Source organism: Tachyglossus aculeatus, chromosome 23, assembly GCF_015852505.1.
Source record: "Tachyglossus aculeatus isolate mTacAcu1 chromosome 23, mTacAcu1.pri, whole genome shotgun sequence".
Lineage (NCBI taxonomy): Eukaryota > Metazoa > Chordata > Mammalia > Monotremata > Tachyglossidae > Tachyglossus > Tachyglossus aculeatus.
In genome coordinates, this window is record NC_052088.1 from 37,482,521 (window position 1) to 37,499,101 (window position 16,581).

Genomic DNA, 16,581 nt, shown 5'->3' on the forward strand with positions numbered 1-16,581 from the left:
TCTGACCCCTCCCCACGAGGTGCCCACATCTAGCGGGGGAGACTGACTCAGTGCTCTATAGACAGGAGTCAAAAGAGACCGGAAAATGGATTTGTAGTCAACTAAGTGCTTAGATAGTAGAGTGTGTAAGTCGATATGCTCGGGAGTGCTGCGGGCGACTGTCCGGGCATGGGGGCGGCTGTAGGGGCATGGGGGTGGCAGTGTGCCGTCAAAGTGCTGAGGGAGCAGTCGGGAGGGCCTGACCCCAAGGAGAAGAAAAATTCACCAGGGTAGGCCTTGTGGAAGGGCTGGGGTTTCAAGTGGACTTTGAAGATGAGCAGCAGCACGGGCCTGGGGGTCGGACGACCTGGGTTCTAATCCCGTCTCAGCCACTGGTCCACTGTGTGACCTTGGGCAAGGCACTTCGCTTCTCTGGGCCTCAGTTACCTCATTTGTAAAATAAGGAATAAAGCTGTGGGACCTGGGCTGTCCAACTTGATTTTCGTGCATCTACCCGTCTATCCCACAGTGCCTGGCGCCTAGTAAGTACATATTGAATACCTTTTTTTTTAAAAAAAAGAGCAGCAGATTGCCTGATGGGGAGGGAGATCCAGGAAGAGTGGGGAGGGTGTGGACAAGGTGTTGGAGGAAGAAGCCATGAGACTGAGACACAGCAAGTAGGTTAGCTTGAGGGAACAAAGAGACAGGAGTGTGGGCGTGTAGGAGACAGCGAGCCGATTGAGTGCCTTAAAGCCAACATTTTCGGGTTTTGGCTTGTCGTGGAGAAGAACGGTAGTTTTTGAGGCGGGGGAGACCTTCACAGAGCGACGTGTCAGAACAGAGATCCGGGCAGCAGGGCGAAGATTGGACTGGAGAGGCTGGAGGCAGGGAGGTCAACGAGGAGGCTCAGGCTTGGGACCATAAACTCACAGGAGATGCTACGTTCCCTGCCCTCAATGGGGTTCCGGGCGAACGAGAGATGAGGGGAAGGCAAGCTCCAGCCTCCAGGCTGGGCCTGGGGGAGGGCCTGGACCCAAATTGATGGGGTGATGACTGAGAAGCCGGCGCAGGAAGACACCCCGCCCTGGGCCGCAGGTGGCCGTGGGCGACGAGCCTGGGTCACAGGAGATCAAGGGGTCGGGCGCTTCCCAGGGAAACGTCGGTGACCCCCGGCGTCGGGAAGGCCGCTTCCCTCCTTCCGGCCTGGGAGGAGCCGGGATTGGGGCTTCACGACCATGGGGCTTTTCGGGGCCACGGGCCAGCCTGTCCAGCAGGTGGGTGGATAAAATATTAAATTGTAACTCCATCCTCATCATAGACAGGCAGTGGCGGCGGGGTGCGGGAGGGGTAGGAGGGCAGACGTCTCCTCCTCTCTTTATTTTTGGAGGCCCATCCGGGAGGGACCGTGGCTTCGGGGAAGAGGCCGATGTTGCCTAGCGACTAATTCGTTTTAGAAAAGCCCCGTCGGACTTGGCAGCGTTCGCTTGTCAATAGCCGTGGGCTGGTGGGGGAGGCGGGCCTGGGCTCTGGCCCCTCTGTCCCTCTTTCCCCTGCCCCATCCATGACACTGGCCTGGGGCAAAGCTGGCATGGGGGAAGCCGGCTCTCCCCTGGCCAAGACGAAGCGGGATCCCCAAATGCATCGGTCTTCCACTGGCTTCCAGCCCTACCCCGGACCCGGCTCGGGGCTAGAGCTGGGAGGGTCTGTCTTTGTCCTCTAATAAAAATAATGGCAATAATAATGGTAATAATTGTGGAATTTAAGCGCTTACTGTGTACCAGGCTCTGAACTAAGCACTGGGTTAGATACAAGCTAATCAGATTGGACACAGTCCCTGTCCCACATGGGGCTCACAGTCTTCATCCCCACTTTACAGATGAGTAAACTGAGGCACAGAGAAGTGAAGTGACTTGCCCACAGTCACACAGCAGATGTGGCAGAGCTGGGGTTAGAATCCAGGTCCTTCTGACTCCCAGGGCTGGGCTCTATCCACCAGGCTGTACTAATTCTCTGAATAGTGGAAAGCCTGGCTGTTGGAATGGTGGCCTCAGTTTCTGTCTGTTACCTCCTCTCTGCCCTCCGCGATGCTTATCCGGTGCCTATTATGTGAAGAGCACTGTTCTAAGGGCCTGCGAGAGCAGACACAGTCCCTGCCCTCAGGGTGTTCACAGTCCAGGGACAAACCCTGGTCAGTTCCCAACTGGACAGCCCCTCCAAGGTCCGTGGACCCACGCATGGGTGGTCGAGGTGGGTTACCCCCAGCCCCTCTGGGATCCGGTATATGGGGACTCTGTTCTCCAACCCCTGCTCTGCCCCGCTTCCTTCTGTCCGGACGGCGGGCTTCTCCTGAGGCTCCGGTGAGTGTGAGGTCACCAGGGAAGTCATGACCGACACAGAGCTGGGGACCCAGGGCCCTGGGTTGGGGGACAGTGGAACAGGTGGACATGGGAAGCCTGGGGTGGACGGGTCCGTGAAGTTGGAGCCCTGAGCTGGTGGGCAGTGGGTTGGACGGATGGACATGGGAGCTGGGGCCCTGGAACAGCCTGGCCCTGCAAACTAGGACCCTGCAGGCAGTGGTCTGGATGAACATGGGGAGCCGGAGCCCTGGGCTAGGGGAGGACTGTCCCAGGGGGTCAGGAGCTGGCGGGCAGTTGGACCGATGGACACGTAGAGTCGGGACCCTAGGTTGGACAGGCCTGGAGAGCCAGGACCCTGAACTTGCGGGCGTTGGGATGGACAGGCAAGGGGAGCCAAGGTGCTGGGCTTGACTGGCCGGGAGGCAGGAAGCATCGTGAAGCAGGGGCGTGGGCTGGACAGACTGACTCACAGGAGGCACTGTCCCTGCTGCTCTGCTCAAACTGCCCTGAACTCCTTTGAATTCAGTCTGGTGTCAAGGCCAGGTGCCCGGAAAAAATGGGGCCAGGCTTGAAAGAGAATGCCGGGTGGATGACTAAGAATTTGATTTCTATAACAATAATCATTATTATTATAACTGTGGTATTTGTTAATCACTTACCATCAATCAGTGGTATTTATTGAGTGCTTTCTGTGTGTAGAGCACTGTATTAAGTACTTGGGGGAGTACAGTGCAATAGAATTGGTAGACATGATTCCTGCCCTCAAGGAGTGTACAGTTTAGAGGGGAAGACAGAATTATATTGTACTTGTTGAATACTCTTCCAAATGCTTAGTACAATGCTTTGCGAATATTAAGTGCTCAATGAGCAGCATGGCCTACAGGGAAGTGCCCAGGCCTGCGAGTCAGAGGGCCTGGGTTCTAATTCTGGCTCTGCCACTTGCCTGCTGTGTGACCTTGGACAAGTCATTTGACTTCTCTGTGCTTCAGTTTCCTCATCTTTGAAATGGAAATATATCCTACTCCCTCTTACTCAGACTATGAGCCCAATGTGAAATGGGAACTGTGTCCAACCTGATGATATTGTACCCCAATGGCCAGTACTGTGTTAGGCATATTTTAAGCACTTAAAAAAATAATTACATAAAAATCTACCAGAGTTATTAACTAAAATAAATCAGAGGTAGGAGAAATGGCAGCGTGTTGCTGTACTGTCCCAAGCGCTTAATACAGGTCTTTGCACACAGAAAGCATTCAAAAAATATGATTGATTGAATGAATGAATATGCACATAAGTGCTGTGGGGCTGAGGGTAGAGTGAATATCAAAGTGATTAGAAGTGTACAGACCCAAAAGCGTAGATGACCCAGAATGGTGGACAAACAGGGGAGATGAGGCCTTAGTCAGGGAAGGCCTCTTGGAAGAGATGTAATTTTAGAAGGGTTTTGAAGGTGGAGACAATGAGGGGTCTGTCAGATATGAAGTGGGGATGGAGACAGATGAGATAGAGGTACAGGGAGAAGGTCAGCATTAAAAGAGTGAAGTGTGTAGGCTGGGTTGGAGGAGGAGAATAGCGAGGTGAGGTGGAAGGGGGCGAGGGGATTGACTGCTTTAAAGCCCAGGGTGAGGAGTTTCTGTTTGGGCAGAAGTGGATGGAGGTTCCTGAGGAGTGAAGAATCACAGACTGAACAGTTTTGAGGAAAATTGATCCAGACAGAGTGAAACAATGTGGCTTAGTGGAAAGAGCACGGGCACAGGCTTATTAGCAGTGTGACTTTAGGGCAAGTCACTTAATAATAATGATGGTATTTGTTAAACTCTTACTATGTGCCATGCACTTAACTTCTCTATGCCTCGGTTACGTCATCTGTTAAATGGGGATTAAGACTGTGGAGCCCCATGTGAGACAACCTCATCACCTTGTATTTACCCCAGTGCTTAGAGCAGTGCTTGGCACATAGTAAGCACTTAACAAATGCCATTATCTTTATTGTTATTATTATTAATTATGGACTGGAGTGGGGAGAGAGAGGAGGCAGGGAGGTCAGCGAGGAGGCTGATGTAATGGTGAAGGTGGGAAGCAGCGTGGCTCAATGGAAAGAGCACGGGCTTGGGAGTCAGAGGTCATGGGTTCAAATCCCGGTTCCGCCAATTGTCAGCTGTGTGACTTTGGGCAAGTCAGTTCACTTCTCTGTACCTCAGTTACCTCATCTGTAAAATGGGGATGAAGACTGTGAGCCCCGCTTGGGACAATCTGATCACCTTATATCCTCCACATTGCTTAGAACAGTGCTTTGCACATAGTAAGTGCTTAACAAGTGCCATCATTATTGTTATTATTAAATGCAAAGTGCTTGGGTCAAGTAGTAGCAGTTTGGATGAAGAGGAAGGGGAGGATTCTAGAGATGTTGTGAAGGTAGAACCAACAGAATTTGGTGACAGATTGACTACGGGGGTTGAATGAGAGAAATGAGTTGGGTGGTTAGATAAGGAGCTCTGTTTTGGATATTTTAAGTTTGAAGTGTCTGGGACATCCAAGTAGAGATGTCCTGAAGGCAGGGGAAAATGAGAGACTGTAGAGAAGGAGAGAGGTTGGGACTGGAGAAGTAGATTTGGGAATCATCCACATAGAGATAATAATATAATATTGGTATTTGTTAAGTGCTTACTATGCACCAAGCACTGTACTAAAGACTAAGGTAAAAATCAGGTCCCACATGGGGCTCACAGTCTAAGTAGAAGGGAGAACAGGTTTTGAATCCCCATTTTGTAGACAAGGGAACCGAGGCACAGACAAGTTAAGGGACTTGTCCAAGGTCGCACAGCAGGTAAGTGGCAGAGCTGGGATTAGAACCTAGATCCTCTGTCTCTTAGGTCAGTGCTGTTTCCACTAGGCCACACTGCTTCTCTAGATGGTAGTTAAGCTCTGGATATGGATGAGTACTCCAAGGGAGTGGGTCTTGATGGAGAATAGAAGAACTGAGTCTTGAGGTACTCCCACAGTTAGCCTATGGAAGAGACAGAGGAGACCCCAGAAAGAAGGTTATGTTCCAAGCACTTTGGTAAGCATTGGGGTTGATAACGATACAATGAGATCAAACTCAGTTCCTGTCCCACAGAGTGCTCACAGTCCACTGGGGAGGGAAAACAGGTATTGAATCCCCATTTTACCGATGAGGAAACTGACTCAGAAACATGAAGTGACTTGCCCCATGTCACTCAGCTGGCAAGTGGCAGAATCCAGATTGGAACCCAGGTCCCATGACTCTCAGACTTGTATTTAATGATGATGATGATGAGAATGATGATTGTGGTATGTATTAAGTGTTTACTATGTGCCAGGCACTTTATTAAGTATTGGGATGGATTCAAGCACATTTGGTTGGACATAATCCCTGTCCCACATGGGGCTTACAGTCTCAATCCCCATTTTACAGACAAGTGGGGGAAGCGGGATTGGAACCCATGATCTGGGCCCTGCTGGTTTGTCTGTGTTGAACCCTAAAATGGCCTTAGCCCTGTGCTACCCTAGGGCTGTTGCAGAAGCCGTGTGTTGGGAAGGTCTTGGTGCCGATTAGGGGTTCAGAGGGGCTGTGGATGTCACCTTGGCCATCCCCCTGCCTCAAATAGGGCCACACCTAAGGTGTCCCGGATGGGTGGGGCACCAGGAGGGCCCCGAAGCTTGCTCTGGGAGCACAGTGGCTGGAGGAGCTGTGGTGAACCCCCTCTTGGCCCAGGGTAACTGCCTGGTTGGAGGGTGCTGGCAGATAAGCAGGCCAGAGCTCGGGTCGGGGCTGGCTAGGAATGAGGCAGTTGGGGTATTCGGAAATTGGGGAAGTTTCCAAGAGCAGAGGGCCATTCCAGGGCAGGAAAGGATGTGGACAATTGGTTGGGGCATGGGAAGAGCAGAGAAATCAAGCGTGGGGGCAGGGGAGACAACGAGCTGAGGAGGAGCGAGTGGCAAGTGAGGGAGGGAGCTGGCAGCCTGGATGTCAGGAGGCCCAGTGAGGGGAGAAGGTTTCACGGCCCCCGGATAATCTACCCCCTTGGGTGATTCCCCCCTCCACACCTCAGTTCCCCCTAGACAGTGGAGCCAAAGCCACCAGACAGTCCAGGCCAGGGTCTGGGGTCTGACTGCCCCATCAACTCCTCACTCCTGCCCATCTCTGGGTCGAACTGGCTTTCCGCGCGGAGCGGCCCCCATGTCTCTGACCACCTGTCCGCCTCCCCCTTCCCTTCCAGAGGTCCTTCACGCTGATCATCGAGGCCTGGGACTGGGACAATGACACCCGGAATGGTGAGTAGTCGGTGAGGGGGACCACTGGGATCTGAGACCCCCTCCCTCGCCCCAAAGGGCCGGTGCCATCGGACATGGGTGTGCATGTGGGCGCTGCCAGCCCCCTCTGAGGGTCATCTCTGGTGCAGTGTAGCGGAGCCAGGGCAGACTGATGCTGCTGCTTGCGGACAGCTGTGGGAAGCTGCCAGCCCTGGGATTTGGGGGATTTTCTGGCTCTGACTGCTGGGAGGGTGGAGGTCTGTGGCAGGATGACCCCCTCTTCCACAGCTGAGGCAGGGCTGCACAGGCCTTTCTGCCCACACTGCCTCAGTGGCAGTGGCTGCATCTCTGTGAGATTCCCTCCCCACCTGCGCCTGGGGGAGTCACACCCTTCTGCTCCCATCAATCAGGGTATTTACTGAGTGCTTACTGTGTGAAGAGCACTCTACTGAGTGCTTGGGAGAGGACAGTACAATAGAGTTGACAGATATGCTCCCTGCTCAAAGAGAGCTTACAGTCTGGAGGGGAGACAGACATTAAAGTAAATTACAGATAGAGGAAATGGCAGAGTGTAAGTACATACATCAGTGCTTAGAACAGTTCTCAGCACATAGTAAGAGCTTAACAAATACCATTATTATTATTATTATTATTATTATGCATTTTGTGGGGCTAAGGGTGGGTTGAATGTCACATGCTTAAAGGGTACTGATCCAATAGTGATCCTTCTGCGATGCAGAGGGCAGAGATTGTAGGGGAAATGAGGACTTAGGTGCGGAAGGCTTCTTGGAGGAGATGGGATTTTAATAAGGCTAGGAAGGTTGGGAGACCGGTGGTCTCTTGGATATGAAGGGCACGGGAGTTCCAGGCCAGAGGCAGGATGTGGGTGAGAGATCAGCGGCATGATAGAGGTATGATGAGTTTTGGGGTTTTTTATGGTAATTGTTAAGCACTTACTAAGTGCCAGGCACTGTTCTAAGTGCTGGGTAGATAAAAGCCAAACATATTGGACAAAATCCATGTCCCACATGGGGCTCACAGTCTTAATCCCCATTTTACAGATGAGGTAACTGGGGCACAGAGAAGTTGAGTGACTTGGCTTTAGAGGTTGGCATTGGAGGAGTGAAGTGTGCGGACTGGAAGGTAATAGGAGATCAGCAAGGTGACCGTGGAGGTTCATCCAATGGACTGGAATCTTTAGCTTAATCGTGTGCTTGGGGGCCGGGTCAGGGCGGGGATCGTCCAGCCGAACCCAAGGATTGGGCTTCCTGGTGGGCAGTGTATCAGAGATGCATCTGTCAGCAACACCCGTCCCCGCCTCGCCCTGGAGCACGGATGTCCTTCCCGGAGCACAGCTTCCAGTTCCATCAGTCCTGGCCCGGGCCGAGGCGGGGGAAGCCAGAAGCCCATTTTCGAGTCCGAAAGGGGACTGGCAGCCCAAGGCCGACGTCTTGATCGGCGTGGGAGGAGCAGAGCATATGTGGGTGGACGGCGCGGAGCATGGGAGGGCTCGGGGAACAGGCCAGATTGCCATGCCCTGGGCGGCCAGAGCGAGGGCCGGAAGGGTTCACCCCCTGGGTTGATCCGGGGCCACCCACCTGAAGGAGGATGGTGATGGTGGAAGACATCTCGCAGCCTCTCTAAGCCTGGGAGGGACGTCCATAAGGAACAGGAAATGTTCTGACCCATTCTTTCCAACACCGGGCCACTCTGGAGCAGACAGGACTGATCCTTGGGGCTGGAGGCGGAGCTGAGCACTGGGGGCAGCAGGACTGGTGGCCCCTCTCTGGCCCCCTCCTTCTCCTCCTCTTCTTCCTCCTCCTCATCCTCACGCCAGGGGACTCAGTCTTCAGTTTCCTGGTGTCCAGGGCTGATGATAACTGCTTGCCCCTGCCTAGACCGATGGACTGTTGCCTCCCTGGGCCCCAGGGAGGTTTTGCCATGCTGTTGGGCTCTGGGCGGGTGGGTGGGTGGACAGATGGATAGAGTGTCGTCCACTGGGCCCCAGCCATTTCCTGCTTTTGTTGAAGCCAGGCCAAGCCAGTGGCCAGTGAAGATCCTGCAGGGCCGGCTGGGCTTCTCTCTCTGAGGAGCTCAGGGTATCCAGGTCCCAATGGAGAAGTCCATGTGCGCATCAGCAGTGGGGAGCACCCACTCACCAATTATCTCTCTTCTCCATCCCTTCCCCCTTGTCTCTTTCCTCTCCTTCATCTCTATTCTCCCCCTCTTCTCTGCCCCGTCTCTCTCCACCTCTCCTATTCCACTGCCTCTCTTTCTCCTTTTCCCATCTCTCTCTCCTTTCCCCATCTCTTTCCTTTCTCCTGTCTCTCTCTCCTTTCCCCATGTCTCTCCATCCCATCTCTCCTTTCCATATGTCTCCCCTTTCCACATCTCTCTCCCTTCCACATCTCTCACTCCTTTCCCTGTCTTTCTCTTTCTCTCCTTTCCCCATCTTTCTCCTTTCCCATCTCTGTCCTTTCCCTGCCTCTCTCTCTCCTTTCCCCATCTCTGTCTCTCCTTTTTCCCTTCTCTCTCTCTTTTCCCATCTCTCCTTTCCCCTTCTCTCTCTCCTTTCCTCCACATCTCTCTCTGTCTCTTCCTTCCCACCTCTGTCTCTCCTTCCCCGTGCCTCTCTCTCCCCCATCTCCCTCGCCGTGCCGGACCCCCGGTTTCTCCGGGCGTGGGTGCCCCTCCGTACCCGCAGGCCGTGCAGACGCCCTGCTGATTGACAGGGTGACCCATGCGGGGCTGATTAACCCCGAGGACCGCTGGAAGAGCCTGCAGTTCCACGGACACGTGGTGAACCTGGAGGCCACCATCCGGGTCAAGTGCGACGAGAACTACTATAGCACAACTTGCAACAAGTTCTGCCGGCCCCGCGACGACTTCGTGGGCCACTACAGCTGTGACCAGTACGGCAACAAGGCCTGCATGGAGGGCTGGATGGGCAAGGACTGCAAGCAAGGTGACCGACTGACCCGTCTCCCCCTCCCAAAAGCCCCTGGGGCTCCCCACCTCCCTCCTGCACCCCTCAGAGAGCCGCTCGATCCCTCGGTCAGCCGCAGCTAGAGAGCACCGACTCTGCATCGTTCTGTATCACTCTGCTTCATAGAGAAGCAGCATGGCCTAGTGGATAGAGCTCGGGCTTGGGAGTCAGAAGGTCATGGGTTCCCATCCCACTCTGCCACTCCTCTGCTGAGAGACCTTGGTCAAATCACTTCCATTCTCTGTGCCTCAGTTACCTCATCAGTAAAATGGGGATGGAGAATGTGAGCCCCACGTGGGACAAGGACTGTGTCCAAATAATAATAATAATAGCATTTATTAAGCACTTACTATGTGCTAAGCACTGTTCTAAGCAATGGGGAGGTTACAAGGTGATCAGGTTGTCCCACGGGGGGCTCACAGTCTTCATCCCCATTTTACAGATGAGGGAACTGAGGCCCAGAGAAGTGAAGTGACTTGCCCAAAGTCACACAGCTGATAAGTGGCGGAGCCGGGATGAGAATCCACGGCCTCTGACTCCCAAGCCCTTGCTCTTTCCACTAAGCCGCGCTGCTTCTCATGAAGTGAAGTGGAGTGACTTGCTTATGGTCACAGAGCAGAGAAGCAGCAGAGCTGAGATTAGAACTCAGGTCCTTCCGACTCCCAGGCCTGTGCTGTATCCACTTGGCCACGCTGCGTCTCAGCCCTGCCCTAAGAGTTTATGGTCTGTAACATGCAGAGCACTGAACTAAGCGCTCAGAGAGTCCCTGCTCTCAGGGGACTGGCAGGGGAGGCTGAGGCTGGTCTCTGGACTAGCTGTGGCCAAGGGGTCGGGCCGGACAAAGCCCAATGAGTGGCCTCTGCGGACCGGCTCTTCCCAGCCCCAGGGGATCTGCCCTTTCGGGCCACATGATGGACAGATGCCACTCCTTGCACCTGCTCTCCCAGAGCCCCCAGCACTGTGTCTCTGTGGGAGGTGGGGGATTAAAGCAAGCCCATCCAGAACCCCAGGTCTGGGGGCACCCTGCCTCGCAGTGGGCACAGGGTGGGACCGGCAAGGAACACAGCTCTCTGTCTTTGTCCACAGCGGTGTGCAAGCAAGGATGCAATCTGCTGCATGGAGGCTGCAGTGTGCCAGGAGAGTGCAGGTGAGCGGAGCGGTGCCCCTCTGACAGATGGGGGGCAGAGGGTCACTGAGGGTGGGCTAGAGTCCCATGTGCCACGCCCCACCACCATTCTTTGCACCGGCGTTGGCCAGTCCAGGACTGACTGAGTCCTTTACTGTGTGCAAAGCACTGTACTGAGCTTTTGAGAAAGTTACGATGTAACTTCCCTGCCCAAAACGAGCTTACAGTCTAGAGGGAAGCCTCCAGCAGCCGGAATTCCCAGGCGGTCTCTCATCCAAGTACTAACCAGGCCTGAGATCAGACGAGATCGAGCGCGTTCAGAGTGGCATGGCTGTAAATTCGTGGCATGGCTGTTCTTTTGGGGGCAGGGGGTGGAGAGGAGATGGGGGTCATCGCAGGCCCTCTCGGGACCCGTCGGTACTTTCTGAGTGCCCACTGTGTTCAGGGCAGATTACTGAGCACCTTGGAGACTACATTCCTCCCCTTGCCCACTGGGAGGGCAGACACCAACGCAAATTCCAGAAAGGAGGAATGAACGGTATAGAGATGCAGACGTAAGGGCCGCCAGGGAGTGTGAAGTGCAGAGCTTACCTAGGGAGCACATGAGCGATGAGGCCATGGTAGGGGGTTGTAAGCAGGGGAGAGAAGCAGTTAGGCGGAGAAGACCTCCTGGAGGAGGCTTCACAGAGAATGCAGAGTTCAGGGAAACTCTCAGGTGGTGGTGTCAGATTGCTAGGATGTGCAAGGCCAGGAGTGCTCTGCACACAGTAAGCACTCAATAAATACGATTGAATGATTGAGACCCCTCGGAGTGGATGCTTGGGTGGGGAGGGGTGGTCTTGCTGTGAAGGGGGAGGGAGGGTGGGTCATTGGTGGGAGCGGCGAGAGTGAGGGCCAGGGAGTTGGTCTGCCCAAGAGGAGGGAGGCAGATGAGCTGGGGTGGGGTGGGAGAGGAGTGAGGGTAGGAATGGGAGTGAGAGCTGATTGAGGGAGGAGTTTTTGCTTGATGCGGAGGTGGATGGGAAGCCATTGGAAGTTTCTGAGAAATGGGGAGATGTGCAGAACGATCTTTCAGAAAAGTGGTCCGTGCAACAGAGTAAAGCATGGGCTGGATGGGGGTGAGGTGGGAGGGAGGAAGGTCAGTGAGAAGGCTGATGCAGCCTACAGGTGCCTCTCTGATGCAGCTCAGGCAGACCTGATGATGATATCTGTTTGTAAAGCGCTTACTCTGTGCCAAGCACTGTTTTAAGCGCTGGAGTAGATACAAGGTAATCAGGTTGTCCCACGTGGGGCTCCCAATCTTGATCCCCATTTTACATGTGATCCCTGCTTCAGTTTTCTGGAGTTTTCTACCTTTAGGTCTGGGCTCTTGGGGGTCAGAGTAATGCGGGCCCCACCCACTCAGAAATACAAAACGATTGAGCTGTTGCAGAACTCTGGGTAAGCGGAGACCGGAGAGAAGCAGCGTCCTTTTTATTTTTCTTTCATGGTATTCATTCATTCATTCATTTACTGTGTGCAGAGCAATGTACTAAGTGCTTGGGAGAGTACAATACAACAATAAATAGACACATTCCCTGCCCACAACGAGCTTACAGTCTAGAAGGGGGGGAAACAGACATCAATACAAATAAACAAATTACAAATAAAATGAATGAATGAATTTTATCCAAACTATAAAATTATATACACATTATATAAAATTATATGAAATTCTATATCATATTTTATATTTTATATTTATAATAATAAATTATATTTATTATCATTTATATGTATAATAATATTGTATTTATAATAATAAATTAAATAGATCATATATTATATGATTTATAAATTATATAAAATTATATATTATATGAAATTATATGATTTATAAATTATATAAAATTATATGTTTTAATTGTACTAATAAATTAAGTAACTTAAATTGCTTATGCACATAAGTGTTGGGCTGGGAGGGGGGACAGGAAAGGGAGCAAGTCAGGGTGACACAGAAAAGAGTGGGAGATGAGGAAAGGGGGGCTTAGTGTGGGAAGGGCTCTTGGAGGAGATGTGCCTTCAGTCAAGCTTGAAGAGGGGGAAAGTAATTGTCTGATTTGAGGAGGGAGGGTGTGTGTGTCAAGCACTGTTCTAAGCGCTGGGGGAAGTACAAGTTTTATCAGATTGGACAGGGTCCCTGTCCCACAGGGACAAATAACCTTGAAAATAACCGGTCAGTTACCAGTCCACCAGACCTGGCCCCTTCCCCTGCCCCTCCCCAGGGGATAGGAGCCACTGAGATGAGGTCAGAGGTTCCCCTCTGCCCCAGCAAGCAGGAGTGGTTGGGTAGCGGATTTTCTTTCCCCTTCCTCCCTGGTTCGGCCCCAGTTGACTCTGCTCTTCTCTGGGGAGGGTCAGGAGAGCCTCTCAGTCAATCAGTGGTACAGGGGACTGTACTAAGCTCTTAGGAGAGTACAGTTCAACAGAGTTGGTGGTCACGATCCCTGCCCTCAGTCTAGTGGGGGGAGACAGGCACTTAAATAAATTACAGATGGGGAAGTGGTTGAGTATGAAGAGGCTTATTGAAGGCACATCTCCTCCAAGAAGCCTTCCCCAACTAGGCCCTCATTTCCTGTAATCCCACTCCCTTCTGCATCGCCCTCACACTTGGATATGCATCCTTTATTCATCCCTCCCTTACCCTCACAGCATATCTGTCCATAGCCTATCATTTATTCGTTTATTTATATTAATGTCTGTCTCCCCCTCTAGACTACAAGTGGGCAGGGAACTTGTCTACCAACACTATTTATTTGACTCTCCCAAATGTGCTCTGCTCACAGTAATAATAATAATAACAATCATGGCATTTGTTAAGCGCTTACTATGTGCAAGTAATAAGCAATGTTCTAAGTGCTGGGGAGGGGAAACAAGGTAATGAGGTTGTCCCATGTGGGGCTCACAGTCTTCACCCCCATTTTACAGATGAGGGAACTGAGGCTCAGAGAAGTTAAGTGACTTACACAAGGTCACACAGCAGACGTGGCAGAGCCGGGATTCGAACCTATGATCTCTGACTCCAAAGCCCGGGCTCTTTCCACTGAGTCACGCTGCAATAGCTCAATAAATACAATTGACTGATTGAGGTAATAATTATGGTATTTGTTAAGTGCTTACTCTGCGCCAAGCACTTTACTAAGCACTGAAGTAGATTCAAAATAATTAGGTCCCAAATGGGGCTCACGGTTTAAGTAGGAGCTAGAACAGGTATTGAATCCCCATTTTGCAGATGAGGGAACTGAGACATAGAGGAGTTGTGTCCTGCCAAAGGTCACATAACAGGTAAGTGGCGGAGCCGGGATTAGAACCCAGGTCCTCTGAGTCCTGGGCCTGTGCTTCTTCCACTAGACCACGCTGCTTCTCAACTCTGTATGTAAGTGCTGTGGGGCTGAAGAGGGGGCAAGTATCAGAGTCCTGAAGGGGCAAACACCCAAGTGCATAGGCAATGCAGAAGGGAGGTTGGAGCCCACTGTTGGGTAGGGACCATCTCTATTTGTTGCCAACTTGTACTTCCAAAGCGCTTAGTGCGGTGCTCTGCACACAGTAAGCGCTTAATAAATATGATTGATTGATTGATTGAATGAGGAAATGAGGGGATAGTCAGGAAGAGCTTTTTGGAGGAGATGTGCTTGAAGGGTGAAGGAGTTCCAAGCAGGAAGGAGGATGAGGCTGATGGCGAGAGACAAGATTCATTCATTCCTTCATTCGTTCAATCATATTTATTGAGCTCTTCCTGTACTAAGCATTTGGGAGAGTACAGTATAACAATAAACAGACTCCTTCCCTTCCCACAACGAGCTTATAGTCCAGAGGGAGGGACAGACTTTAATATAAATATAGAGGAAATAATAATAATAATTGTGGTATTTGTTAAGCACTTTCTTTGTGTCAGGCACTGTACTAAGCACTGGGGTGGATACAAGCAAATCAGGTTGGACACAGTCCCTGTCCCACATGGGGCTCACAGACTCAATCCCCATTTTACCGATGAGGGAACTGAGGCCCAGAGAAGTGAAGTGACTTGCCCAAGGCCACACTGCAGACAAGTGGCGGAGCGGGGATTAGAACCCATGACCATCTTACTCCCAGGGTCACGCTCTATCCACTACACCTCCAGTGAGTAGGTTGGTGCCAAAGGAGCAAAAAGTGGGTAGAAGGAAATCAGCGAGTTGCGGGTTGAGGGAGAGCTGATTTAGGGCTTTAGAGGCGATGGTGAGGAGTGTCTGTTTGATGCTTCTAGACTGTGAGCCCGTTGTTGGGTAGGGACCGTCTCTATATGTTGCCAACTTGTACTTCCCAAGCGCTTAGTACAGTGCTGTGCACACTGTAAGCGCTCAATAAGTACGATTGAATGAATGAGTGAAGGATGTGGAGATGAATGGGCAACCACTGGAGGTTGGAGCTGAAGGACTAAATACTTCCCAAGCGCTTAGTACAGTGCTCTGCACACAGTAAGTGCTCAATAAATACGATTGAATGAATGAATGATGTGGAGATGGATGGGCAACCACTGGAGGTTGGAGCTGAAGGAGTAAATACTTCCCAAGCGCTTAGTACAGTGCTCTGCACACAGTAAGCGCTCAATAAATACGATTGAATGAATGAATGGATAAATAAGTTCTCCAAGGGAGTGGGTGAAGACGGAGAATAGAAGAGGACCCAGAACTGAGCCCTGAGGGACCCTCAAACCCGCCGGGCGGGGAGGCAGAGGAAGAGTCTCAGCTCTCTTGCGAAAGCATCAAGTGTCCAGTTGTCATTATCCATCCCCGTGGCCCCCTGGCATTTTTCCAGCCCCCTCCCTCAGTCCCTTCCTCCCCACCTCTTCTCTGAGCGACGCTTGTCTCCCGGCGCCCTTTGTGTTCCTGCCTTGGGCTTACCAGCCGGGGCTCCAGGCAAACTCCAGGAGCTATTCTGGGACAGGGAGGCCACCGTGGAAGGGGAGAAATAGACTCCAACTGGACCACCATCAAGCCTCCCTCCCCCTCCTCCTTCCCCTCCCTGCTTCAGGCAGCACTGGCTTTGAGCGGAGCGCAGGGGCATGGTCTGGGCCCTGCGGGTGGGGGGTCAGGAGGACCGTCCAACCACCCCCTCAGTGGTTCAGGCCTGGGCAGGCAGTCGGACGGAGCCGGATTGTTGGGTGGGGTGTGGAAGTGGAGATGCCGGGTTGGTTGGACGGGGAGGGGGATGTGGAAATGCAGAGTCGGGTCCACTCGCTGCCCCGGCCTCCGGTCGCGTGGCTGGAGAAGGAGAAGAGGCAGCAGAGGGTGAAGAGGATGTTGAGGGCAGAATGGACCCTCAGTGGAGTGAGGCTGACCAGCAGAGTGGCTGCTGGGGGTAGGGGACGGATGGGGGAATGGATGAGCCAGGGGAGGGGGGGGCAGGAGGTCACGTTCCACCATCTCCTGGGGGCCGGAGGGGTGGAGATGGGGTCCAAGAGAAGCGGCGAGGAGCAGTAAGAGGCAGGGAGAGCCTGGACGGGCTGAGGGGTCTGGGGTTCTTCCACCTCGAGAAGGGCAGGCTGAAGTCTGACTTGGCGCCGAGGTGGCGGTGGCCAGCCTGTGCCTACTGGTACATATCTATTCTTTTTATTTTATTTTGTTAGTATGTTGGGTTTTGTTCCGTCTCCCCCTTTTAGACTGTGAGCCCGCTGTTGGGTAGGGACTGTCTCTATATGTTGCCGACTTGTACTTCCCAAGTGCTTAGTACAGTGCTCCGCACACAGTAAGCGCTCAATAAATACGATTGATTGATTGATTGATTGGTAGCCTCTACTGCATCCACAACGCCCTCCCCTCCCTGTCCCCCATCATGATCAC

At 52.5% G+C, this 16,581-nt stretch overlaps 1 protein-coding gene across 1 annotated transcript in view; it reads left to right on the plus strand.

The window, feature by feature from the left end:
• Positions 1-16,581, plus strand: part of JAG2 (jagged canonical Notch ligand 2) — an 86,191-nt gene that overhangs the window by 37,579 nt on the left and 32,031 nt on the right. Inside the window, exons 3-5 of the mRNA XM_038765574.1 lie at positions 6,578-6,632; positions 9,316-9,576; positions 10,684-10,744. Coding sequence (XP_038621502.1) covers positions 6,578-6,632; positions 9,316-9,576; positions 10,684-10,744 — 377 coding nt within the window. The remainder of the gene's footprint in view (positions 1-6,577; positions 6,633-9,315; positions 9,577-10,683; positions 10,745-16,581) is intronic.